Source organism: Phyllostomus discolor, chromosome 5 (genome assembly GCF_004126475.2).
Source record: "Phyllostomus discolor isolate MPI-MPIP mPhyDis1 chromosome 5, mPhyDis1.pri.v3, whole genome shotgun sequence".
NCBI lineage: Eukaryota > Metazoa > Chordata > Mammalia > Chiroptera > Phyllostomidae > Phyllostomus > Phyllostomus discolor.
The window spans coordinates 26,930,862-26,957,685 of NC_040907.2; the positions used below are offsets into that span (position 1 = coordinate 26,930,862).

The following is a 26,824-nucleotide window of genomic DNA, read 5'->3' on the forward strand; positions in this document are numbered from 1 at the left end:
ATTATCAGATTTGCCTACTTAAACTTCTGGCTAGTCAGTGAGTTTTTATTTTTTACCATTTTATCTTCATAATCAGGTGTTACTGGCTTTGATAATTTTGTCCTATTTAAGTAGGATAGATGTCACATATAGGTACTTTGCTTTTTGTTGTTTTTTTTAATCCTCACCTGAGGATATGCTTATTGCTTTTATAAAGAGAGGGAAGAAGAACGAGAAAGAGAGAAACATCGATTGGTTGCCCCATATGTGCCTCTGACCGGGGATGGAACCCACAACCTTTTGGTGTACGGGACAATGCTCCAACCAACTTAGCCACCTGGGCAGAGCACATACATACATGTTGATCGATACTCTTTTTATCTCTGAGCATATGTCTCGTTTCCTTTGTTCTTCAGAATTTTACATGATTCTCAAGTTTTAATCACAAAAATGCTTACATCTGAACGAAGCAGTCTTGTGAGTTTAAAAATAAACCGTCATCCCAATTACTTGCTTGGCTTTTAGCTATTTTCAAAGCTGATGTATCTCAATTTTTACTTTTTCTGGTTTGGAAAGCAGCAGTGCTTGCCAAAGACAAATATTTAAATGTGTTAAAACTTAATTTTATTTGTTTCAGTTAAAATTTACCATCATTAAATATTAAAAGCTCTAATTATATATCTTTTGAGACATATTCATTTAATCTTTGAAGCAGGTTTTGTATCTGTGCAAGAATTTCACCATATGAGAATCCCAGTTAGCTCTTTAAAAATATAAAAAAGTATTAAGTTCTATTAAATATTTTTATTTTTCATCTATTATAAAAAGAGGTAAAGAAGCAAGCAAAATACAACCAGAGACATCACAATAAAGAACAAACTGACAGTAACCATAGAGGAGGTGGGGAGAGGGAAAATGGGGAATAACAGGAGAAGGGCCACCAGGGAACAGGCATAATGGACAAATGGACAAAGCCAAAGGGGGTAGGTTTGCGGGTGGGGGTCATGGTGGGGTAAAAATGGAGACAGCTGCACTTGAGCAACAATAAAAAAGAGATTAATTTTTTTTTAGAATTTTTAAAAAGATTTTATTTATTTTTAGAGAGGGAAGGGAGGGCGAAAGAGAAACATCAATGTGACGGTTGCTGGGGGCAGTGGCCTGCAACCCAGGCATATGTCCTGACTGGGAATCAAACCTGCAATGCCTTGGTTCGCAGCCCGTGTTCAATTCACTGAGCCACACCAGCCAGGGCAAGATAAATTTCTTTTTTAAGATTTTACTTATTTTTAGAGAGGAAAAGGGAAAGGATAGAGGGGAAAAATCAATGTGTGGTTGCCTCTCATGAGGCCCCCTCTGGGTCCAACAACCCAGGCCTGTGCCCTAGACTGGGAATTGAACCAGCGACCCTTGGGTTCACCGGTTGGCATTCAATCCACTGAACCACACCAGCCAGAGCAAGAAGTTACAAGATAATCATAATGGTCATTTCTTAAGTTTTAGATTTGTAACTAGCTTCTTGGAATAGTGTGTTAATAGCAATAATAGGATATTAGTGCTCTATACTAGTTTATGAAAATAATATGGTTATTATTATTATTATTATTATTTTTAATCCTTACACGAGGACAATTTTTTTCATTGCTTCTAGAGACAGGCTGTGGGGGTGGGAAGGAGAGGAAGAGCATTGATGTGAGAGAGAAACATCAATTGGTTGCCTTCTCAGATGCATCCTGACCCAGGGGCCTAACCTGCCGTGATCGGGAATTGAACCTGGGACGTTTGGTTTACAGAATGACACTGCCACCAGCTGAGCTACACCATCCAAGGCATAGTTACTTATCACTTAGAAAAAGAGAGAGAGGGAGAGAATAGAGCCACTTTTAAGTGATATTCTCTTCAGTTTTATTGAGTAACTTTCCTTGCATTCACATTTTATATTCAAACTAGCATTTCTATCCTTGGCATTTTAAAATTTCTAGTTGTTTTCCATGAGCGTTTTCTCTTAACCCATTCAAGGTTTTACTTAACTTACTCTTTTCAAGCTTTTCACTGTTTCCATAATGAGATATTTGTGGGATTCTTGTATTTTAGCCTTTTCCAAGAGTACCAATTTACTAATTTTATTGGTAATATTTAAACATTTCAAAACACAAGCCTAAGTAGCATCATGACATTTTAGAGCTGGAAAAGACCTGTGAGATTAACGTGAAGAAGCGTATCCTTAGAGTATTTATTGGTTGTGTGCGTTGGTTGTAGTGTAGTAACATGTGATGATTCCTGCCCACTAGGGGTACTCAGAGCAATGACCAATGTAAGGGGTGAGACCTTTGGAACAAGGTGGGAATAGTTTGGGAGGAAGCAATAGGTAATGTACTTAGTTTTGTGTTTTTTCCCCCTAGTTTTTATTTACTGTCAATTTATTTTCACAAACAAACAAAAAAATGGGTGGGGAGGTGGATAACAAATACCAGTGGCTTTAAATGCTTTACCTTATTCTTTTGTTTTATAGGGAATTGACTCTCTTTTGGAGTAAACTGCAAAGAAGAATCGACCCTTCTTTAGACACTTTTTTGGAGCGCTGTCGTCAGTTTGGTGTCATAGCTAAAACACAGCAGCATTTATTTTGCCTCATTAGAGTTGTACAGACTGAAGTGAGTAATTTATGCTTTTAATACTGATTGTCCTGGACGTAAGAAATGAGGGTGGAGATTACTCTCAGGCCACTCCTTTTAAATAATTTGACACAGCTATTTCTGTAGATTGACTTCTGGGGGGTCCACAATTTTTCTTAATGGAAAATAGTAATTTGAAGTGACACACCACTGGAGGAAAGGAAGATTATGTTTCTTTGCTGTCACCTCAACCACCCTACATCTGCTTTTCTTAGAACAAAGGAATTCTGTATTCCTTTGTGTTCTGTATTTTATACAGGCATGTTTGTTCACAACTTAACATAATAATTACAAATGAAGAAAATATAATTGCATTTTTCTGCTCCTTGCAGTGATACATTTTTCTGGGGTTTGGAGTAATAGAACAGTTTCAGAAACAACTGCACAAATTGTAAACTTCTGTGCAAGTAGGAAACAAGTTAGGTATTTTTAGGGAGTAAATATTTCTGAAAATGAAATTAATTGCCATATGAGTAAATATTTCATGAAAATGAAATTAATTGCCATATTTTTGGCAAATTAATTGCCAAAAAATAAGGTTTTTGTAAAACCTTATTTTTTGAGTTCAGCCCTATGGATATATAGGGTAGGTTAAAAGTGGGTTTACAGTTGTGAGTACATGAAACACAGTTTATTTTTATATTAATTATTGTATTCTTTTCCATACGAACCACTGTAAATCTACTTTTGCCCCACCCTGTATGCTAAGATTACTAGGCTAGAGATTTGGGGTGAGTCTTAGGCTATTCTCTGTTTTTGTTTTGTTTGTTTTTAGTATATTCTTATGACTGAGTTCTCCCTATATGCCCATATTTATAATAGCTCATGGTTATGTTCTATGGGTTACTTCTTTGATAAAATTCAAGAATTGTTTTTATTTTTAGTTTATTTTCCCCCAATGATTATTATTATACTAAAATCAAGGCAAAGTTGTATCTTTGATATTTCCCGTCTCCTTTAATGTAACATTCCATATCCTCTACTTTATTTGAAATATGTTGATCTCGTTTTCTCCAGTGACTATAGGAAAAGGTAAAAACTATTATCAGAAGTAAATTCATGGTCAGATAAGTTAGGTGATAATTATTTCTAATCACTGAATGAAGTTGTGTCTCCTATCACAGAAAGGACATGTTCAAGTAATTATGGAACTTGCCTTGTTTAAAAAAAATTAGTGTCACAACCGGCCTTTAAAAAGTGTTGTTTTTTAATCTTTAAGGAAAGTACTAGTTTCCTATCGCTGCATAACAGATTACCACAAAGACAGCACCCATTTATTAGTCCATGATTTTGTAGGGGAGAAATCCAGCACAATGTGGCAAGGTTCACTGCTTAAGAGTATCACAAGGCTGAAATTGAGGTGTTGATCAGGCTGAATTTTTATCTGGCTGCTCTATAGAAAATCTGCTTTTCAGCTTATTCTTAATTGTTGACGACATTCAGCTCATTCTTAATTGTTGACGACAATTGTGGTCAAATTGTTGACCACAATCTGTTTCTAGATCCTAGAAGCCTCCTTTATTCCATGCCTTTTTCAAGCCAGCAGAGGCACTAAGAGTCCTCTTCCTTCAGATCTGATCTCTTCCATCTGCTTTCAGACTTAGACTGAAAGGGACTGAGTAATTAGGTCAAGCCCACTTAGGTATTCCACCTATCTTTAGATCAACTGAATTGGATTCTTCCTTATATCTGCAAAGTCCCTTTTGCCATATAACCTAAGGTAATCATAGGAATGAAATTTCATATTTACAGGGTTCCACTTACACTCCAGGGAATGAGATTATACAAAATGAGGGCTATTGAGCGCCACCTTAGAATTCTGTTTACCACAAGGAACCACAGAACATGAGAAATCTGCCAGAAGACGAGGAAAAGTGGGTTTCTAAGACCAAGGAATTTGATGTATATCTGTATAACCAGAATCTATTTCTCTCTAATCCCCATCTAGCATACTTTTCCACTCTAATACTATTTATGATATTTAGCCTAAAAGGTAGGAAGCATATGGACAGGTAGATAGAAGGGAGGCAGTAAGTATAGAATTTCTTTGAAATGAAGAGACCTACCTCTAGCTTTTTATTAATTATTTTTAGTCCTCACCCAAGGATGTTTATTGATTTTAGAGAGAGGAAGGTAGAGGGAGAGAGAGAAGCATTAATCAGTTGCTCCCATATAAACCCTGCCAAGGGATCAAACCTGCAACCTAGGTATGTGTCTTGACCAGGAAAGGCATCCGCAACCTTTTGGTGTATGAGACACCTCTCCCATGAACTGAGCCACTCAGCCAGGGTGTCTCTAGCTCTTTGAAAGAGAGCGATGATCTAACCAATTTTGTTGTAGTTCTGCTATGAATGGTAGAAATCCTGTAATAGTAGTGGCCTAAAGAAGATACGAAGTTTCTCTCTCATTTAGGAAGATAATCTAGGTAGACAGGCCAGGGTTGCTTTAGTGGCTCCCAGATTCATTTTGTCTTTGTCAACACATAGCTTCCATCTCATATTCCAAAACTATGCCAAAGGCAGCTACAGTGTCTCCATTCCAGATAGCAAGAAAGGAGGCAAAAAAACATACTCTGACACACCTTTCCTCACTCCCTCCAATATACACACACAGCCACATCTAGCTGCAGGGGGGGATAGGATAGATATTCATTATTCTGGGTGACTTTGTAACCAAATAAAAATCAGGTGTTCTGCTTTTGTAGAATAGAGGAAAGGGTATTGGGAGATACCCAGCAACCAGTCACATAGCCCTTGGGATGGAAAAGGTTAATGATGCTGAAAAGCTTGTGCGGGCATTAGGTCCGTTGCAGAAAGCAACAGTGTATAATGGAGAGAGTGCTTTGTAACAGTGCCTCTTTATTTTCCAGGGTTCCATTTTCTCTAAATAGCATAACCAAATCGTCACCTAAAGGTGCTTATTAAGACTTGTTAAACTTGTTAAATCCTATGACTTGAGAAAGTCATAAGTGGAGGGAAGACTTTAGAGAATCCAGGGTGTCTCTGAAGACTTTCAAAATAGTATGACAGAATGAATGTAGATGCAGCTGTATTTTGAATTGGAAGGTATAAGTAGAGGGACCATCTTGAATCCAGTTTATTTGGTCATGGGGCCCTTTTGGTGAAACATATGGCATTACTATTTTGCAAAAATGTCCTTATGTAGTTTAATCCCTTCTCTTTAGTAATAAAGGAGCTAAAAATTAAAGGTGTGTGATTTGTCAGGATCATACACCTAGTTCACAGCAGAGTCAGGACTAGACTGATCTTGACAAATTGCATAATGTGGTACAAGGTTATCACTTGTAAGTCATAGCACAGAGGACTTGGAGAAAGCTGGGTAAATTTTAAAATAATTCATAGGTTCTCAATAGTTATTATTACTTAATTTGTTTTGGAAGACACTGTGAGATAAACAGAATGTCCATTTTTTTCTTTTTTTTCTTTTTTAAGATTTTATTTATTCATTTTAGAGAGGGGGGAAGAGAAGAAGAGAGAGGGAAAGAAATATTAATGTGTGGTTGTCTCTCACACACCCTGTACTGGCAACCCTTTGGTTCGCAGCCCGAGCTCAGTCCACTGAGCTACACCAGCCAGGGCAGGATGTCCATTTCTTTCTTAAGCCTAACCTGGTTGAAATGGTAAAATTTGTGAAATCAGTAAGAACACTTAAAAAACAACAGCAACTAGAAATACCATTATATATATTCTCAACAGATAGGCCAAGCAGTTACTTGTTAAAAGAGTGGCGAGGAATTCGGAATTAGGATGTGGAATGTGGAGCTGGGTTTTGAAGGAATTGGTGGGCATGCATAAATTGGTGGCTTTAAAACCAGGAAGGTGAGAGAACAAAGAGTGGCTTGGTATGTTGTATTAAGGGCACATGGGATATAGCCAGGTCAGTTAAGCTTTGGAGTCGGTATTGGCTGTAAAGTAGTTAAGAGCTCAGATTCTGGAAAAAGATTGCTTTCAAGTTTAAATCTTTGTTCCTCTGCTCACCAGCTAGTTACCTTGGGCAACTAACCTGAGTCTTGGTTTCTTGTGTACAAAATAAGGACAATGTATGCAAAGAGTTTATTTAGAATAGTGCCTACGATGTATGTAGTAAGGATTCTGTGAGTTAATGGCAATTATTTCTTTGTGTTTCCAGCACTTTGGATGGGGCCCAACATGAAATAATTCGTTTAGCAAATTGATTACTGATTTAAACAGCGGAATTTATCCTCAGTTGTTTTACATGATATTCTGTTAAATATTTACTATGTGCCAACATTGTAGTAATCACTTTATATTACCTTCATTTTTATGATGTTAGGGAAATCTAATACTACTATTGCTATTACCATTTTACAGATGAAGAAACTGAGGCATAGAGGAATTAAGAACTTGTCACTGTAGTGAAGCTGGGGTTCAAGAACAAAGTCTGACTCAAAATTTTGTGCTCTTAAGTAATGCCTTTTAAGCTATTCTGCCATATGATCCCGCTTTTCTTTGCTCATATTATATTCCCATTCTATTTCAGTCTCTCCCGTAAAAAAGTTACCTTGTATGTACTAATTTTTGACTTGTTTTTTGAGAACCTGCTGCTACGGAGAGATTCTCTGATTTCTGTAGTTCCTCCCTGGGAAGCTTGAGATTCAGTATGTCTATAACTTTGAAGCATTGATTCTTTTAGGAAAAGATGAGAATCATTTATTTTAGCCTTGAGGTTTTAAAAACACCAAGGTGTTCATAACACATGAATTTCTTACTTTGAATTCTATATTAAACTCACTTACACATGTTTCCTCTTGCACACATTTATTTAAACTATTCTTGATACCCAACTTAAGACAAAATCTTTTTTTTATCTTTTGGTGACCTTATTTATCCTGAATTCCTTTGCCTTTATTGTTTATATGTTCTGACACAGGTAAATTACTTTAGGGTTAGGTAAATTACTTGAGAGTTAGGGACTCCATTATTTTCTATAATAAAAAAAATAACTTTTCTTCCCTGCTTTCCCTGCAGGCACAAGATGCTGGTCTTGGGGTTTCGATTTTACTGTGTGTCAGAGCTCTTCAACTCAGATCAAGTGAGGATGAAGAAATGAAGGCATCAGTTTGTAAAACAATTGCTTGTCTTTTACCAGAAGATTTAGAAGTTAGACGAGCCTGTCAACTTACAGAATTCTTAATTGAACCCAGTTTGGATGGGTTTAATATGTTGGAAGAACTATATTTGCAACCAGATCAAAAATTTGATGAAGAAAATGCACCAGTTCCAAATTCTCTTCGATGTGAGCTCTTATTAGCTTTAAAAGCCCACTGGCCTTTTGATCCTGAGTTTTGGGATTGGAAAACTTTAAAACGACACTGCCACCAACTCCTAGGACAGGAGGCCTCAGATTCTGATGATGATCTAAGTGGCTATGAAATGTCTATAAATGACACAGATGTTTTAGAATCATTTCTCAGTGACTCTGAGGAAGGTAAAGAAGATAAACAATATAGAAGAAGAGATCTGACAGATCAGCACAAGGAGAAAAGAGATAAAAAACCCATCGGTTCTTCTGAAAGATACCAGAGGTGGCTTCAGTATAAATTTTTCTGTCTGTTATGTAAGCGGGAATGTATAGAGGCCAGGATTCTTCATCATTCTAAGATGCACATGGAGGATGGAATTTACACTTGTCCAGTTTGTATTAAAAAGTTTAAGAGAAAAGAAATATTTGTTCCTCATGTGATGGAACATGTTAAAATGCCACCAAGCAGAAGAGACCCCTCTAGAAAGAGATTACTGTTGAAAGGCTCTCAAAAGGGAATTTGTCCCAAGAGTCCCTCTGCAGCCCTGGAGCAAAATCAGTCATTGAATGAACAAGCCAAAGGAGAGTCTCATGAATATGTCACATTCAGCAAATTAGAAGATTGCCACCTGCAAGACAGAGATTTGTATCCATGTCCTGGCACAGATTGTTCCCGTGTGTTTAAGCAATTTAAATACTTAAGTGTACATCTTAAAGCTGAACACCAAAATAATGATGAAAACGCTAAGCACTACTTGGATATGAAAAATAGAAGAGAGAAGTGTACTTACTGTCGACGACATTTCATGTCTGCATTTCACTTGCGGGAGCATGAACAAGTGCATTGTGGTCCTCAGCCTTACATGTGTGTATCCATAGATTGCTATGCTAGGTTTGGATCAGTGAACGAACTACTTAACCATAAACAAAAACATGATGATCTGCGTTATAAATGTGAATTAAATGGCTGTAATATTGTTTTCAGTGACTTGGGACAGCTTTACCACCATGAAGCACAACACTTTAGGGATGCATCTTACACATGTAATTTTGTTGGCTGTAAAAAGTTCTATTATTCCAAAATTGAATACCAGAATCACCTCTTAATGCATAATGTTGAAAGTTCAAATGAAGATGTGAAGAAATCAGTAAAACTTGAGGAGCCTGCAGCAGGTGAAAAGCAAGAGTGTCTTGATCAGCCCCATCTACTTGACCAAACGGATAAATCACATTTACCTGAGGATCTTCTTTTCTGTGCAGGATCAGCTAGTTCTCAAATAGAACCTGCAGAAAATCTGAAAGAAAACAGTGACAGTAATTCCAGTGATCAGTTAAGTCAAAGCTCTTCTGCTTCTGTGAATGAGGAGTTAATTGACACACTGGATCACCCTGAAACCATGCAGGATATATTGTTATCTCATGAGAAAGTCTTTGTGTCCTCCAGCTTAAAAGAGAAATGCCCCAGTGTGGCAATTTGTTTTGATGGGACTAAGTTTACCTGTGGTTTTGATGGCTGTGGTTCCACATACAAAAATGCAAAAGGGATACAGAAGCATCTGCGAAAGGTTCATCCATACCATTTTAAACCCAAAAAGATAAAAACAAAAGATCTCTTCCCCTGCTTGGGTAATGAACACAATCAAACAACTGTAAAGTTTGATGCAGAAACTAAACCCAGCTCAGATACAAACAGTGACTCCCCAGATGGAGGCCTAGATCACAATATTCATACTAAATGTAAACGAGAACATCAAGGTTATTCTTCAGAAGCTTCCATTTGTGCTTCTAAAAGGCCATGTACAGAGGATACCATGTTGGAACTTCTGTTGCGCTTGAAACATTTAAGCTTGAAAAACTCAATGACACATGGATCTTTCTCAGGGTCATTGCAGGGGTACCCATCCAGTGGTGCTAAGTCTCTTCAATCGGTTTCACCCAATATCGCAGACCTTAATTTTCAGAATCAAGATGAAAACATGCCGAGTCAGTACCTTGCACAGTTGGCAGCTAAGCCTTTTTTCTGTGAACTTCAAGGATGCAAATATGAATTTGTGACCAGAGAGGCTTTGTTAATGCATTATCTTAAAAAGCATAATTATTCAAAAGAAAAAGTCCTCCAGTTAACCATGTTTCAACACCGGTATTCCCCATTCCAGTGTCATATTTGCCAAAGGTCATTTACGAGAAAAACACACCTTAGGATCCATTACAAAAATAAACATCAAATTGGCACTGACAGAGTAACTCACAAACTATTAGATAATGAAAAATGTGATCATGAAGGCCCATGCTCAGTAGATAGGTTGAAAGATGATTGTTCTGCTGAACTTGGAGGTGATCCCAGCAGTAACTCTGAGAAGCCACACTGTCATTCTAAAAAGGATGAATGCAGTTCAGAAACAGATTTGGAGTCATCTTGTGAAGAAACAGAAAGTAAAACATCTGATATTTCATCACCAATAGGTAGTCATAGAGAAGAACAAGAAGGAAGAGAGGGGAGAGGTAGCAGGAGGACTGTTGCTAAAGGAAATCTCTGCTATATTTTGAATAAATACCACAAACCATTCCATTGTATCCATAAAACTTGCAACTCTTCATTCACCAATCTAAAAGGCTTGATTCGTCATTACAGAACTGTACATCAGTACAACAAAGAACAGTTGTGTTTAGAGAAAGACAAAGCAAGAACCAAAAGGGAACTTGTCAAATGTAAAAAGATATTTGCTTGCAAATATAAAGAATGTAACAAACGTTTCCTGTGTTCCAAAGCTCTTGCTAAGCACTGTAGTGACTCTCATAATCTAGACCACATTGAAGAGCCTAAAGTGCTTTCTGAAGCTGAATCTGCAGCAAGGTTTTCCTGTAACCAGCCTCAGTGCCCTGCTGTGTTTTATACATTCAGCAAGTTGAAGCACCACTTGATGGAACAGCATAATATTGAAGGAGAAATACATTCAGATTATGAAATTCATTGTGATCTTAATGGCTGTGGCCAGATTTTCACCCATCGCAGTAATTATTCTCAACATGTCTATTACCGGCATAAGGACTATTATGACGATCTGTTTAGAAGCCAGAAAGTGGCAAATGAGAGGCTACTAAGGAGTGAAAAGGTGTGTCAAACAACTCTCACTCAGGGGCATGAACTTCAGACTACCAGGAGGTCATTTAATGCTAAGGCTAAAAAATGTGGCCTTATGAAAGAAAAGAAAGCTCCAATTACTTTTAAAACAAGAGCTGAAGCCCTCCATATGTGTGTGGAGCATTCTGAGCATACACAGTACCCCTGCATGGTTCAAGGATGCTTATCCGTGGTGAAATTGGAGAGCAGCATAGTGAGGCATTACAAACGTACCCATCAGATGAGTAGTGCCTATTTAGAGCAGCAGATGGAAAATCTTGTCATTTGTGTTAAGTACGGTACCAAAATTAAGGAGGAGCCACCTTCTGAAATGGAGCCGTACATAAAGAAAGAAGAAGATGGAAGCTGTGAGTCAGAACACACAAAGCACAGCCATTCCCTGGGTGACAACAGCATACCTGTCCAGAACACCGAATGCCTTCATCCAGGTGAAAGGGATGGAGGTCAGAAAGGATGTACTGAAAGCAACCAAGTGTTTGAGGCAGATAGTCTGCTTTACAGAGGAACTTTGAAATGCAGCCATAGTTCAGAAACCACTTCTTTGGAACAGTGTAATATAGTTCAGCCTCCTCCTTGTAAAATAGAAAATTCCATACCTGATCCTGATGGGACTGAAAATGGGACTTATTTCACAAGTTTCCAGCTGCCTTTACCAAGGATCAAAGACTCAGAAAATGGGCAGCAACGTTCAGGGCAAGAAAACACTGTAAAAAATTCAACCCATGCCCCAAAAGAGAATTTTAGGAAGCACCCACAGCCCAGGTCATTTGATTTGAAGACTTACAAACCTATGGGATTTGAATCTTCATTTCTGAAATTTATTCAGGAAAGTGAAGAGAAAGAAGATGATTTTGATGATTGGGAGCCTTCAGAGCACTTAACATTAAGTACTTCTTCACAATCCAGTAATGACTTGACGGGGACTGTTATGGCAAATAATATGGTGAATGACAATGACCCCGAAGTTGACATACCTCATTCTTCCAGTGACTCTGCAATTCACGAGAACCTGACTGCAATCCCACCTTTAATAGTAGCTGAGACGACGACAACAGTTCCTTCCTTGGAAAACCTGAGAGTCGTATTGGACAAAGCATTAACAGACTGTGGAGAGCTTGCCTTAAAACAGCTTCATTATCTTCGGCCAGTGGTTGTCCTCGAAAGATCTAAGTTTTCCACACCAATTTTAGACTTGTTTCCAACAAAAAAAACAGATGAGCTTTGTGTAGGAAGTTCCTAAAGAGCAATTTTGGTTTTGAAACAGACTAGCTCCAACACTGCAACATGGGACAATTGCCAACTCGAACAAAGGCTGAGAACCAGCCATACCATTGTTTAAGGTAGAATAGGCTGTGTATTTACATGAATGTATAATATCTATGTCAGCACTATTGGCTGAGTCCATTAGCTCTCCAGTTGGTTTATTGATTGGGTTTTTTGTTTATTAAAAATAAGAAATGGAACTGTACTCTTGTTTGGTGCTAATTAATACATCAAAATATATTGGGGCTTCCTTTTTCAAATTAAGTGTGCATGATTGTATATGGAACAAATACTATGATCCCAGGGTGGGAGGGCTGGGGAAAGGGATATGGAGTTCTTACTTGACTTGAATGTGCACCTGAGGGTGCTTTGTGTAATATATTGTACACTACAGCATCTTATATTTTTTGAGTTGAGTTTCAATAAATTACAATTTTTCACCCATTTCTTGTTTACTCATAAAGAGTTTTCATGTCACACATAAGCTGGAAGTGCACTCCTATTTCCTAGAATGTGCATTTCTATTTTACACTAGTAGTTTTTTGTTGCCTATTAATAAGCCTATTCAGATGAAGCTTCTTTTTGAATGACGATTGTCCTAAAATTTTTGTGGAAAGAAAATTTTCACATTGAGTAACGAGCTATGGGAATTAAGGTAGCTCCCACTAGAGGATATCTAGGTGGAAAGGAGAGGGTATGCCAAGCAGAACGTAAAGGGCATAGCAAACTCAGAGGTATGCAGTTATGTGTCCAGGGAACTACAAATAATTTGACAGGCTGGCAGTAAAAGCAGGAAGCATTGGAGTGGATGTGATTATTATAGAGATAGGTAGGAGTCAAACCACGAACACACAATTTTGGACTTGAGGCCATAGGCAGCGGAGAGCCTTTGAGGGATTTTAAACAAAATATAGGTCACTTCAAATGTGTGATTTGAGGGGCAGAAATGGAATAGATAAGACTGCTGAAGTAATTGACGCAAACTTGATGAGAGTCTGTATTGACATTTAAAGCAGAAGGAAGAGTAAATGAAATTTAGGAATTTGGAGCATATTCTTGGGCCTTGGAGGACGAAGAAAAAATTTTGAGGAAGATACAAAATGATGTAGCCAAATAGGTGGAATAAAAAAAAAGGAAAGAATGGGTTTTGGGGGAAAGGATGGAAAGCAAATATGAATTTGGTCATTGGATGTGTTGAGTTTCAGTGTACTGTGGGACACCTGTGTCTAATGACAAGGAAAGCAGTGTATTCCTGTAATAGAATAAAGCTATTCTCTGTTCCTCATGAAGTTTTCAACCACTTTCATTAGCAGTGAAATGGCTCAGACATTTCTAACATCCCTTTATTGTGCTTGTGGTTAGGATTTTAAGGTCTTTTCTCTGACCCTTAAACGTTGCCATGTTTTATCAGCGCTTTGGGAATTTCGTTCTGCTACCTCCTCACCCTAAGTCTAAAGCACCCAAATTGTCACTTCACTCAGATCACAGTAGTTAACAGGACTGTCTAATAAAAATCTGTTGAAAGCCCTGGCTGATCTGGCTTAGTGGATTGAGCAGGGGCATGTGAACCAAATGGTCGCCCGTGTGATTCCCAGTCAAGGCAGGTGCCTGGGTTGCAGGCCTGGTCCCCAGTAAAGGGGGCACGAGAGGCAACTACACATTGATGTTTCCCTCTTTCCTTCCTTTCTCTCTAAAAATATCAGATTTTTTGGACTATAACATGCACCTAGGTTTTAGAAGAAGTTTTTGAAGCAAAAAATGTAAGATTTAGTAACATAAATAACAGGCCCCCACCACAGCGAGCCAGGTAAGCTACATTTGGACTGTAAGATCACCCTCCCCTTTTCTCCCAAATTTGGGGGTGTGTCTTATAGTCTGAGAATCTGGTAAATAAAAATCTGAAAAAAACTTTTGAAAGAAAAAGTGGCAGAAACAGTGGGACATTTTAGAGGCTGAGATCACTGCTGACTCTGAGATCTTCAGTGAATTTCTTCTGTGGGCTTCCTTTTCCTCACAAAGTGAGGAGATAATGGGTGGTAATCTTGAAAGGTCCTTTTCTGTGATCTGAGCATGAGAAACAACTGGTGGCCTCATTAGGAAAATCTCATACGAGAGAAAGCTGCTAATTTGCTTAAGACTGAACTCTATCCATTCAACCACACCTAACTCCTACCCCCTGGAAGGACCAATTGAGTCCCTTTGCAGTGCAACCAAACATTTTCAGAGTCCAGCTGAGTTTGCTTCAAGGATTTAGGATCAAATGTTTGATCCCAATATAATTTTTTATTCCAGTTGGCCTTGCCTCAGTTGATCTTCATTGAAGACAGTGTTTTATGTTAGAAACAGTATGTGTGACTGTATTACAATACAGAAAGTCAAAATCAATATGTGGCTTCTGGGTACTGTTATTTTTCTTAATGTCTCTGGGATTCATAACAGACTGGAAAATACTTTGTTTCAAAGCCTTTTCCAATATAAGAATGCCTCATAAAATGATGGTAGGCATAGTGCCAGGCATTTGCATTCATTCTTTTTACCCATAATTCTCTTGCTCGGTGTCTCCCCATGTTCATGAGCACATATCTAAAAGGAGAGAGTAGAAAACAATGGAGAAGTTTTTGAAGAGCCCTTCTAGGGATTTCATCCTCATCCTATCCTCTTAGTCCCAGGTAGCCTACTTCCGAGCTGTACTGCCAAGAACATAGTCATTGGAAGACAGAGGCAGTCATTAACCACATGTTTAAGTACACACATATTTAAAGACAGTTCCAAATACTTTGGGATATAAAATCACCAAAGTAAATTTGTTAAGTCATCTGCTCTTGCGGAACTTGAATGTGAGGGCTGGGGTGACTTACACATCGGTAATCAGAGCAGCAGCAGGCCAGCAGCGTGGACCTACGAGCCTGTTAGACATGCAGACTGTCCAGACCTTCTAGACCCAAAGGTCTAGAAGGATTTAATTCATATGCACAGAAAAGTTACAGAAGCAGTGGCCTAGAATACAAAGTGGGATGTTCGGTGGGAATTCAGGACAATAACACTTTGATTTTTGCACTTTCCATAAAATTACCTTTTATAACTCCATGAAGTTGGTTCTGTTACCCTTCATTGACAGACAGAAGCTTTAGAGATGAAGCATCTTGCCTAGCAGATGACAGCTAGGAAAAAGTGGAGCCTATTTTCCAATCTCTTCTGACTGGAAGAGTATCAGGGGTGGAGAACTTAATGTGCAGGAAGAAAGAGGGAAAGTTGCAGGTGGCATTTAAAGTACCAAAAATACCACAGTTATGTAATTAACCTGAGTGCATTGTTTGTGAACGCGAAGAGGGGGGAGTAAAGTCTGAGGTGTAGGTAAAAGCCAGGTCTTGCAGATCCAAGTCCAGTCCTGTGTCCAGTAGTGACATTTCCTCATGTGAGGAAAGAAATGGAAAACAGGTGCATGTCCTTTCTGTGAACAACACATAGCCTGTGAAACGTCAGCGTCGCTTAAAGAATCTTCTGAAAGTCAGGAAAGTTGCTCAGTTCCCTCCTCCCCACCTCCAGCCCGACAGTAGAATGATGCCTCCTGGCTTTATATTACAGATTCAGGGGTGAAGCCTCCTATTATGTAAAGCTGAGTCTAGAAAGAGTGGCCCACTCTTATTTCGACTTGCTGGGTGTACATGTGCAGAAATAGATTGTGACAGACTGCATTTGGAGGTCTGAACCACTTTGAGGAAGGTAACCAGGACAGTCAGATTTAGCCTGTGTTTAGTATATTTAGCTTGCAAAAGAGAAGATGGGAGACAGAAAAGCTATAGCCAAATATTTGCCAAGCACATACCATCGCTGGCTCCTAGGGATATGAATGTTGAATATGACACAGACATTTTCTGCATCATAGAGATGAGAGTCTAGTAAGGAAGGCATTAAATGAAATACTAAAAATAGTTAAAAGTGCTGCAATAGAAGCTCTGACTGATGGGGACCAAAAAGAGGCAGAAAAAGCTTCCTTGAGAAAGTGATGTTCAAACTGAAATTCAAAGAATGGATAGGATTTAGCCAGAGAGGACAATTCCATTATATGCAAAGGCTTTGTGGTTGCACCAGCATGGTAGTGACATTGACAAGTCTAGTTGAAAGAAACCATGGGAAAGGGAAAGGAGAGAGGGTTGGGTAGGTAACAAGGAACCAAGTATCTTGGTACCTTGTAACTATGTTCTAGTTTTCGCATTTTGTTTGAAAGGCAACAATCTATTGAAGGCTTGAAAGTAACTGTTGCATTTGTCAGAAAAGTGCCATGCTAAGTACATACGATAAGTGCGTCAGAAAGTCCTGCTAGGGCATGGTGTTGCAGACTACCGAGTGCCGCCTGGCTGGCTGGCTAGGTGGCTGGTTGGACTACACTATGTAAAGGTGGGCCGCAATGTCTTCCATAGTGGTAAATTCTTGGTCATTGGGAGTTTTCAGGTGTCCATGTGGAGAATCAGATAGGTTTCTTGGCCTAGATTCTCTGAGGCACCTTTATATTATTGAGATTTATAGTCCCTTGTATTTGGTCAGAAATGTCACTACAAGCAATATCAACAGTTGCCATTATCTATATGTGTAGCCTGGTACTTTTACAGAAATTATCAAATTTTCATCATAGCTCTACAAAGTAAGAATAAGTCCCACCTTACAAATGAAGAATTGAGCCGCAGGTTAAGTCACTTGCCCAAGGGAACAAGGGTAGTGAATAGCAGAGTCAAAATCTGAACCCAGACCTACTGTGCTGTCAAAGGTTCATCCTCGTCACTGCCACTGTATAGAGTCTCTACACGAACTAGTACACAAATACAGGGACAGGTGCTTGATGAATGAACAAATTAGGCTCAAATTTTCCTAAAGGACGTCACATTTACTTTAAAATTGTTTCATGTGTGCTATGCACCAAGCACTAGAGATACGGTAGTCAATCAAGTGGATATGGTCCCTGTCTGCGTACAACAGACAAGGAAGACCTATGTTAATCCAAAAACCGCACAAATCACTATAGTTGCATTAAGGGCTTTGAAAGTAAAGTATAAAGTGCTCTGTACAGGGATCCGAACGAGTGTGGGGAGTGTTAGGTCATGATTCAGCAGTCACAACCCCGCTTTCTCCAAAACTTTTCTGGTTACCATTCTTGAATGGTTTCTGACCCCTATTATAGTCAGACCCCAACCCTTACCTGAGTAACTTAGTCCTTACTAAAAATTTTGGATTCTGGCTATTTGTTAGTCACTAGCAGACTATGGGTTTAATTAACATCCATAGCAGTCACTCCTAAGTCATTTCTCCCTGACGTAAGTACTGTATGTTCCCAACAGCCTTCTAGACTCCCATTTTCTGGATGTGTCTCTGACACCTCAAGTAACTCGCCAAACCTCCCCTCCCTGAAAGAACAAAATGAGTTATTCCTTCCCCATCAGATGGTACTATTCCTGTTCTTTCTTTTCAGTCAAACAGAATGAGCAAATAGCTCACTTTTAGTAGCATCAAACAGTGTTTTCTAAAAATTATTTGTCATAACTGACCCTTTCCTTCCTTAGTACCCGCTCCACTCCTCTTCGTGCAAACCTTCTTCTGGAGTCTTGCTGTGTGCCGTCTTTTCAGTGTAAGCTTTTTTGGAAGTGATCAGACGTTTTATATTTTCATCTCACCTTGCTGAGATGGGTGCTAATCAGTAAATAAATGATTTGATAACATGTCAGATAGTTTACAGTGCAATGTGCTACTCTTTACGTGTTTATAGTATTATACCATTTGTTCCTACTACAAATTGTCAAGGAGGTGGAATACCCCTCTGTAAAAAGATGAACAAAATGAGGGTCAAATGTTAAAAGCCTTCCCAAAGATCACAATTTCTAAACAATAGATCTAAACAATGGTGACATGAAAAAAGGGCTACAGAATGGTCCAGTAACAACCTATCTCGGCATTTACCACATAAACTTTTCAGTCTTTAGGAAAGCCTTCTCTAAATCCTGTCTCCTCGAAGCTCCACATAGCATCAATTTTCTCATTTGTCATCTGAAAATACTGCTGTTCATTCCATAGATTATTGGAAATGATCTACATACTGTCCAAGTAGGGTGACCACCAGTCACACGTGGCTATTTAATTAAAATTAAATAAAATGTAAAATTCAGTTCCTCTGCTACACTATACATTTCAAGAGACTAGTAGCTACCATATTGGACAGAGCATGTATTTTCTTCTTTACAGCAAGTGCTATTGGACGGTGCTGTGCTACAGCTAGGAACTGCCAAAGATCAGAGAAAGCAATATGAGAACTGAAAACCCAGGCCAGTACTTGGTTGGTTTTGAGTGAGGGTCACTGGGTGAGTGGGAAGCGAGCTGACCTTTGGAACGGTGATGTCACAAAGCACAGCTCACAGTGGCTCTAGAACACCTGGCCTCCCAGGGCACTTCCCCTAACTCCCTCCCATCGAGGGTCCTGAAGCCTCTGCACATGTAGCTCCTGGAGCAGCTATCTTATTACAATGTCAACACCTCCACCTTCATCTTCCATCTGGGACAAAATAGATTATGCCTCTCTGACCTCAGCATGGAACTGGCTGCAAGCAACTTTTCTGGGAGAGGCTGGTGTGCCTCAGGAAACAAATTTGGGGCAGCTAAGTTATTTGGCTCCAACTGTGCAAGTTATCCTGAAGATCTCATTTGTTATTTTGTTGGGAATAGGACTGTATATCATATGGAAACGAAGTGTTCGGTCATTTCAGGTTATACTCTTTTGTTACAGGGGAATTTAAATAGTTATATACTAGAATTTGATCAGTTCTCTCCCATATTGCTGCCACCCAGGTTTAAGGCCATGCAGATGAACAAGGGTGAACCTTCATCTCCGAAGTTGGCTGAAACTAAATTACCCTTTAAAACTTCCCCCAATTAGGTTCTGAGCATTAAAAAAAAAATGCTCTTTCTCACAATGGCCTTTGGCATGTGTTATAATAAAATAGGTTAAACAAGTTCACAACCTGAGAAGGCAGCCTTACCCCCAAATTTATTTGACCACTGCTGAGTGTCTCCTATGCGTCAGACACCGTTTGGGGGACTTTGAGTAGAATAGGTGGTGTGAGGATAACTGGGGTCTCTGGTTCTTACTGTGTCCGTAACTGATGAGGCACGTGTACTCACTTAGTCATCATGGTGTTTTCATTACTTCCTTGTTTTAACAAGCTAGGGTTCCGTAACTACACAGTGGCTCTTTTCGGTAATAGGAGTATAATTGACTGGGATTATGAGAAACATTTAGGATTTTACATACTTCTGTTTAATCACCAATAAGAATAGCTATACTTACAATATAGTCAAAATGCTTTGAGAACCCCAACAATTCCATGAAATGGATAGAAGTTCTTTTCTTTTTTTAAATTTTATTTTAATTGTTCAAGTAGGATAGAAGTTATTTTCATATGACAGAAAAACTGAGGTGAACTGAGCTTGAGTGAAAATGAAAGGAAGCAGGGTTTTAAAAAGGGCTTTCTTAAAGAGTGAGCTATGGTTCATTTGAAAAATGCTAAGAGAAGCTATTATGGGATCATTCTCTAGCATTCATTTATTTCCATACGTCATTTCTGTTGAGGAACCATGGCTGCACGCTCTCAATTTTCCACAACCCTGCACGGGAGGCAGGGCAGGGCACCTCCACTTTGTAGGCGAGGAAACTTGGCAGAGATTTCCTTGTTGACAGAGACTGGAAAAGCTGAGGCTTGAACCCAGCTTTTAGGATTGCAAATCCAATTCTTTCCCCAAATCCCATTTGACGTACTCTAACAGACCTAAATCCCCAGCATGGATATGTGTGTGTATATTCACATACACAAATTTTAATTGGCTAATAGAAAAATATAAGGCAAAATAAAAACTCTCATCTGTAATTCTAGGTTCTATTCTCATATGGTTAATGTTTAGCTCAATCAGAAGAACGAATTCGCCCTGGCTGGCGTAGCTCAGTGGATTGAACTCGGGCTGGGAACCAAAGTGTCCCAGGTTCGATTCCTAGCCAGGGTACATTCCTGGGTTGCAGGCCATAACCCCCAGCAACCGCACATTGGTGTTTCTCTCTCTCTCTATCTCCCTCCCTTCCCTGTCTAAAAATAAATAAATAAAATATTAAAAAAAAAAAAAAAAAAAAAAAGAAGAACGAATTCACAGCCCTCCAGAAACCTCAACCAAGACAAAGCAGCAGAATAACAGAGCAGTAAATAGTATGAGCTCTGGAGTCAACTGCTTGGGCCTAAATCTTGGTTCTACCACTTGTGTGACCTGGAGCAACCACTCAGCCTCAAACCCCGTTTCCTTGTCTGTAGGATGGGTTTGCTAGCAGTGCCTCCCTCAGGGCTGTGAGGACTAAAGGAGGTACTGTATATATAGAGCTCAGCACGTAAGTACTCAATAAGCAGTGCTAGTATCATAAGGAAAAAAGACGATTGGTTTTATTTTTCTTATTCTGGCAGGAATCTGTCCTGGTACAGGAAAAAAGTGTTTTTTTTTTTTTTTTTTTTTTTGCTGTGACCAGGAAATACAGTTCTTCAGACCACTGTGTCTCGAAAGAACATACGTGTAGAAGTCAGAATTCCCGGATTCCAGTACTGGCTCTCCCATTTCCAAGTGTCTGACCTTGGACAATGACAGGGTCCAAACTGGAAGGTAACTAAATGGCTATTCAGTCATTTTTTTTCTACACAAATAGGTCAGGCACAGGCAAGGAAACTCCTAGCAAAGGGACCTGCATGCGGCAAACTCAGCAAAGGGTATCTATTATTACAGTCTGTATTAAGTAAATGCAAATAATAATCCCAGACCCGCCCACCACTCCAGTTTGTGGTAAAGAGCAAAAGACGAAATACAGGTGCAGACGTTTTGTTAAACAAGGCTGGGCGGAGGGATGAGGGCTTACTTTCACTGTTCGGTTTTGGGGGTTTTTTATTGCATCTATTAGCAAACTGGCATTTCACATGAATAAACAAGTAACGTTAAACTTCTGTTGTTTTATTTTAGAAAATGTTGTTGTTTGTAATCACCCTCTACAAACTTTACAAGAAGGGCTCAGATTTTTTTCAAGCTCTGCTGGTCAACCCAGAAGGGGCTAGTCTCCCAGCTCAAGACAATAATAATTTCTCCCTGTCCCTGGGGCTGCAAGAGAAAATTCTGAAGAAACTTCAGGTGGTGGAAAGCAAAGTGAAGAACCTGGAGGGGATGATCATTTCCCAAAAGCCCGCCACGAAGAGGGACTGCTCCTCCGAGCCCTACTGCAGCTGCTCCGACTGCCAGAGCCCCTTGCCCACATCAGGGTTTACGTCCACGTCTGAAATGTGATGGACTCCCATCTTTCTCCAGAAAAGCACTGTTTCCCTTGCATGTACAGTGGCATGTCAATAAAGACGGAGAACTAAACTGAAATCACCCTGCAAGGACTGGCTCTCTCTTCAGTACAGCCCAACTTCTACTCAGGTGTTGGGGGGGTAATACTGGGTATGGTGGTGGTTAAAACTGTTGCTGAGATTGTGGTGCCTGCTCTGCAGGCTAGAGACCATGAGCGGTCATATAGAAGAGGTCAGACAAACGAATCCATGGGACTGGGAAGGTCGGGGATATGGCCTTGGGCTCCACGCTGAAGAATTTGGCTTGTATATAATCAAAACAGCAAGACGGTGCTGCTGAGGGGCGATGCTGTGGATTGTCCTGTAAAGGTCGGCTGACCCTTGTGCTGGTCTTGGGCCTAAAGGTAACTGTTTGGCCCAGGAGTTTCACTGCATTAATTACTCAGAAGTGGGCAAGGGTGGGAGTGGACAAAAAAGAATCTGCTTAATTTTATCTAACTTTTACTGAAATTTCCTCTGTGCTAAACATTGTGATTGTCCTCGGGAATCTGTCCTGAGTGCTTCAGGCCCACTCGGTTTGGCTGGCTGAACAGGTAATTTCAGAACAAGGAATTATAATACAGTACGGTGTTAACATCTTGAATTTAGGGGAATTCATATGTGAATCCAAATTGACAGGGAGGCACCTACCTGCCATTACACCCAATTTGAGTGTGTACCCTGACCAGAAAGATGGCCCACTGAGGAACGTAGTAGGTGGTCCTCTCAGTGAGTCTCCTGTCCCACAAGCCTTAGGTGTGTGTGCATTCTCGCCACAATAAATGTGATTATACTCATTGAAACACTGTACTTGACATCTAAATGAAACGTTTCATGTGGTATACAAACAAACAGTGATTTATTGTTGTGCTGGACTAAAACTAGCTATGCTATTCAACAGGAGACAAGACGGCAGTTTTCCACGTGGCATCTTCGTAAGGGATTTCTGAGGGTAATTTTGATCGTTTTTGTCCAGTGCACTGGTGTTCAAATGCCACCCTTGTGTAAAATGAGACTTCATTGTACAGTGTACTCAGTGCAAAGAACAGGTCAACGCGTCAGTGAATACAGGGTGTGCCTAGGAAAGGCTTTAAAGAGGGCACATGGAGTTACCCCACCAAGGCTTACATAAGAAGGTATCTAGCAGGAAGGTGTTCCGCTGCTGGACTCATCATAGAGCCATAAAAGAGGGGGGCTTGCCTGGAGAACAAGGAGAGTTTCATGGTGGCTGAAGAACTGGCTATTTCCAGAGCTACGATGAAGGATTTTTGCTTCAGGGCAAGACACACTAACCTCATCCTCAAATCAGCTTTTAAAATTCATGATGTGGCAAATGGAACAGATGGAGGTTATCAACAGTGTGCATTATCTGACAATGTAGGTGGGACGTTGGCTGACCATGCTGCTGCTGCTGAAGTGTCATGCAGTCTTTTAAAGTCGATGTCTCAATTTTTGGAGGGGCGATCTAAATTTCAGTGTCTTTCTGCACTGTTCCAGTCATTTTGACTTGGTTATCACTCTGGGGGCATATCAAAAGGAAACTGTTTGAAGAAGGGCCTAGAAGAATAGATTGATATCAGGTAATGAAAGGCATTTAAAGGTCCTCTCATATTGTTGGCGATGGACACTTTTAAACAGGGGAGTAACACAGATTTGGTAGTCTGTGTGGAAGACACAGAGTGAGGTAAATGCAAAGTGTGGTAGAAACTAATGATGGGGTCACCTTGTTCCTGGACCTCAGCTCCCAAGAAGAGAGGTGATTCACACCACAACCATAAGGGACTAATATCAAGTACTCAATCCCTGCAAGGGCACTGTTTTCTTGACAACAGAGCACTTATGTCCAGGGCACCAACTAACGGACCTTGGATGCTTGGCAGAGAATCAAGGCAAGATAGGGAAAGGGCTTCAGAGCTATTTTATCATTCAAGTTAGGTGGGGGTAGATGAGCTACCCTTCACCAGTGTCCACTGCTCTAGGGAGGAGACTCCTTGTTCTTGAAATTCAGTCTCTCTCTTTTGGCAAAACCCTGACAATACCCTGTTTTGAGGTTCCTATTTCAGACTCCAGACAGACCAGCCCCTCTATTAACACTATCTTTCTGCAAACGGGAACAAGTGATTTATTTCCTTTCCATAATTTGCTTCTCCCTCCACTGCAATCAGCCCAGCCCAAGCCACCATTCTCTCTCACCTGGTTCTTGAAATGGCCTCCTAACTGGACTCCCTGTTTCCACCTGTGTCCCCATTATATCTCTCTCTCTACACAGTAGTCAAAGAGATCATGTTGTTACTCTGCTCAAAATCTTCCAACCGCTTATTCTTTCACTCTCAGTAAAAGGCAAGTTCTTCAATAAAAGACTGTGTATGACGGCATGATCTGCACTCCCCCTCCTGCTTACTCTCCATACGCTCTCACAAGTCCTCAAATATGGGAAGATGCATTGTCCCACCTTGGGTCCTTTGCACTTGCTGTTCAAAGCACACTTTGTGCAAGGCACACTTTCCCCAGATACTCTGGCAGCTTCTCTCACTTTCGTTGGGTCTGTGCTCAACTGTCAGCTATTCTGACAGGTTTTCCTGGACCATCTTACGTAAAGTAGTGCCCGTCCTGCTAACACACTGTTTTCCCCTTTCCCTACTTTTCCATCAGAGTATTCACCACCTCCTCCACTTTTTCTGTTCCATATTTGCTTATCTATCAACCCCCATCCACCCCAGCCCACTAAGTAAGCTTCACGAGAGGAAAGGTTCACTGCTATATGCCAAGCACCTAGGACAGTGTCTGGTACTTAGCAGACACTCAATATTTATTGACTGAATGAGTGAATTACAGTTGTGACTTTTCATAACTTCATGCCCCCTGCTTCCTTAGTCTCTTCAGATACATGGTTCCAGATCAACACTATGATAATAATTCTCATGAGTATGGGGAGCTAGCAGCTAATCTTTATTGGGCAAGCCAGATACACTGCTAAGAGATTTGCATGACGTTTCTCATTTGATCCTCACGATATGAGAAAGCAAATACTATTTTCTCTTTTTACTGATAAGGAACTGATGCACAGAGAGGTTAAGCAACTTGCTAGAATGTGGTACAGTTGTGACTGGCACTCAAGCAGCTGAACTAAACCTGTGCTCAGCCACAAAGTTTGGGTGACAGGAGCTTCTGTGAGGCTTTGTGGCAAGTGCACGAGGCTGGACGGACCTGGACAGATAAAGACAAGGGGACTGAAGAGGGCATGGCGATGACAGCCCAAGGGAGAATTTTGAAAAAGGGTTTATCCCCTCATGTTTTAAGTTGATAACTAGTTTTCATCATTAACTTAAATAGTTGCAATGGATGCAAATGTTGGCAAATTATAATAATGACAATTTAAGATAAGACTGTAAAGTTACTTTTTATAATGCATCCCACAGAATCTACAAAACAATTGAATAACCACTATCATCCACTTAAAATTACACAAATAAGCTCTTTAACATTTGTTAATTGTATATTTTCTTTTATCATCTCTAATTTACATTTCTATTCCACTTCCTCATTAAATGTTATCCAAATGTAACATTTTGTTAGAAATCCCTTTAATCATGTTTGAAATAAAAGTATGTACATATTAAAGTAGAATTTAAAAAATTTTCCTGTAATAGGAAATAGGTCTACCTATTAGAAAGAATTCTTTGAATTGACTAATCATTATAATTATCATTACAATGAATGACTTAAAAATCTGCACAATATCACAAATTTTAATAAACATAAAATGTAAGAATCTACTCGAAATGCATCTCTCAGTGAAGTGGATAGGGCTTCCCCACCAATTAATTCACGTGTCTGAATGACTGCTTTTTACTGATAGACTTTTTGTTCTCATAGATACAGTGCTGGGAAATATCACTCACACTAAAAGCCAGGAATGCTAGTTTTCTTATAGGAACGCCAATCAATTCTTTGTTTTCCTTCTGAGTTATATGCCAAACATCATATGATGTTCTTTGATTAGCTGACAGTTCAATTAGGCCCACCACCAATTCTGTTGAAAGCCAAGAACTGGAAGCAATTTGAATTGCAAAATAATTTGTTATCCTGTCAATAGAATCCATCACTTTCCAAAGTGACTTTTAAGTATATGATTACTCTCATTCTGAAGCGTATAGGAAGAGTTGGGAAATTCAGGATACTGTTAATCTCAACACATCTTTAGCACTACAATTTCACTGTAATTTAAATATATTTTAGTTGCAGCTGCAGATTTAGCTCGATTCATAATAAACGATTGTGCAAATTAGCAATGCCACTCTTTGTCTATCCAATTAACCAAGTCAGGCATATCTTTGGTGCGAAAAAAATTTCACTTTTCAAATCAAACAAATGTGTTAACAGTCGTTCCTGTGACCACATTTCACTTCTGATTTCCAAGACACAGACATGGCATTCTGCTTTGATAGGAGATTGTCTCTAGATTAAGTAAGGCCCTTTTAGTTCAGATATTTCTAACCTACGCTATCCCTGCTTTGCTCCAGAGCACTCTCTTAGGCAAAATGCCGCCTTTGACTCACTTGGGGAGGCGAAGCGAGATGTTTACTGAAAATCTCATCACTACCGACAGTTCTCTAACATGTCAGAATTCAGAACACCCGGTTACAGGCCAAAATAGGGCACCTTTAATACCTAGTCTCGCTGTTCACTATACCTTTAATTTTAAGGTATTCCAGGATGAACATACCACAGTCCGAATAGCATTAGTTAGAGGAATGGTCTCTAGAGCCTGGGACGTCGGCTCCTCTCCATCTTCCCAGCTATTTCAGGGCTCGTGGAGCAGTCCGTTCTGCGTTAGTTCCCGCTCAGTCTCACTACCCTGGCCGGGAAAACGCGGCTCAGGCCGCGGTCCATCCAGGCAAGCCCCGAAGCGAAGGGATGCAGTTGTGGCTCCGGAAGCTAGAGAGCGGAGAGCTCTGGCGCGCTGCGGGGCTCGGGACGTAAGCCGGAACCCTCAGCAGGAACTCGGCGTGCAAGGGAAGGGACAGAATGTGGGTGTAACGCAACTCTGCTAGATCAGTCAGGGGCGGAGCTGGGGCTGGCGGAGGCGGAGC

General features: G+C 39.9%; 2 protein-coding genes and 1 long non-coding RNA gene across 4 annotated transcripts in view; 2 read left to right on the forward strand and 1 right to left on the reverse strand.

The window, feature by feature from the left end:
• RLF (RLF zinc finger) overlaps positions 1 to 12,783 on the forward strand; it is an 83,115-nt gene extending 70,332 nt beyond the window's left edge. For both annotated transcript variants that reach the window (XM_028512473.2, XM_036025829.1), the window contains 2 exons: positions 2,489 to 2,630; positions 7,661 to 12,783. In XM_028512473.2, the coding sequence (XP_028368274.1) occupies positions 2,489 to 2,630; positions 7,661 to 12,316 (4,798 nt within the window). In that variant the 3' untranslated portion in view covers positions 12,317 to 12,783. The remainder of the gene's footprint in view (positions 1 to 2,488; positions 2,631 to 7,660) is intronic.
• Positions 4,142 to 26,814, reverse strand: LOC118500581. Its single transcript, XR_004903153.1, has 3 exons — positions 26,458 to 26,814; positions 9,171 to 9,229; positions 4,142 to 4,256 (listed from the first exon to the last, which is right to left on the reverse strand). It is a non-coding gene; the product is annotated as an uncharacterized LOC118500581 (long non-coding RNA).
• On the forward strand, positions 16,691 to 22,890 carry TMCO2 (transmembrane and coiled-coil domains 2). Its single transcript, XM_028512474.2, has 2 exons — positions 16,691 to 19,088; positions 21,370 to 22,890. The coding sequence occupies exons 1-2, from the start codon at positions 18,849 to 18,851 to the stop codon at positions 21,685 to 21,687; spliced, it is 558 nt and encodes a 185-aa protein (XP_028368275.1). The 5' UTR covers positions 16,691 to 18,848; the 3' UTR covers positions 21,688 to 22,890.
• Positions 26,815 to 26,824: the final 10 nt, after the last annotated feature.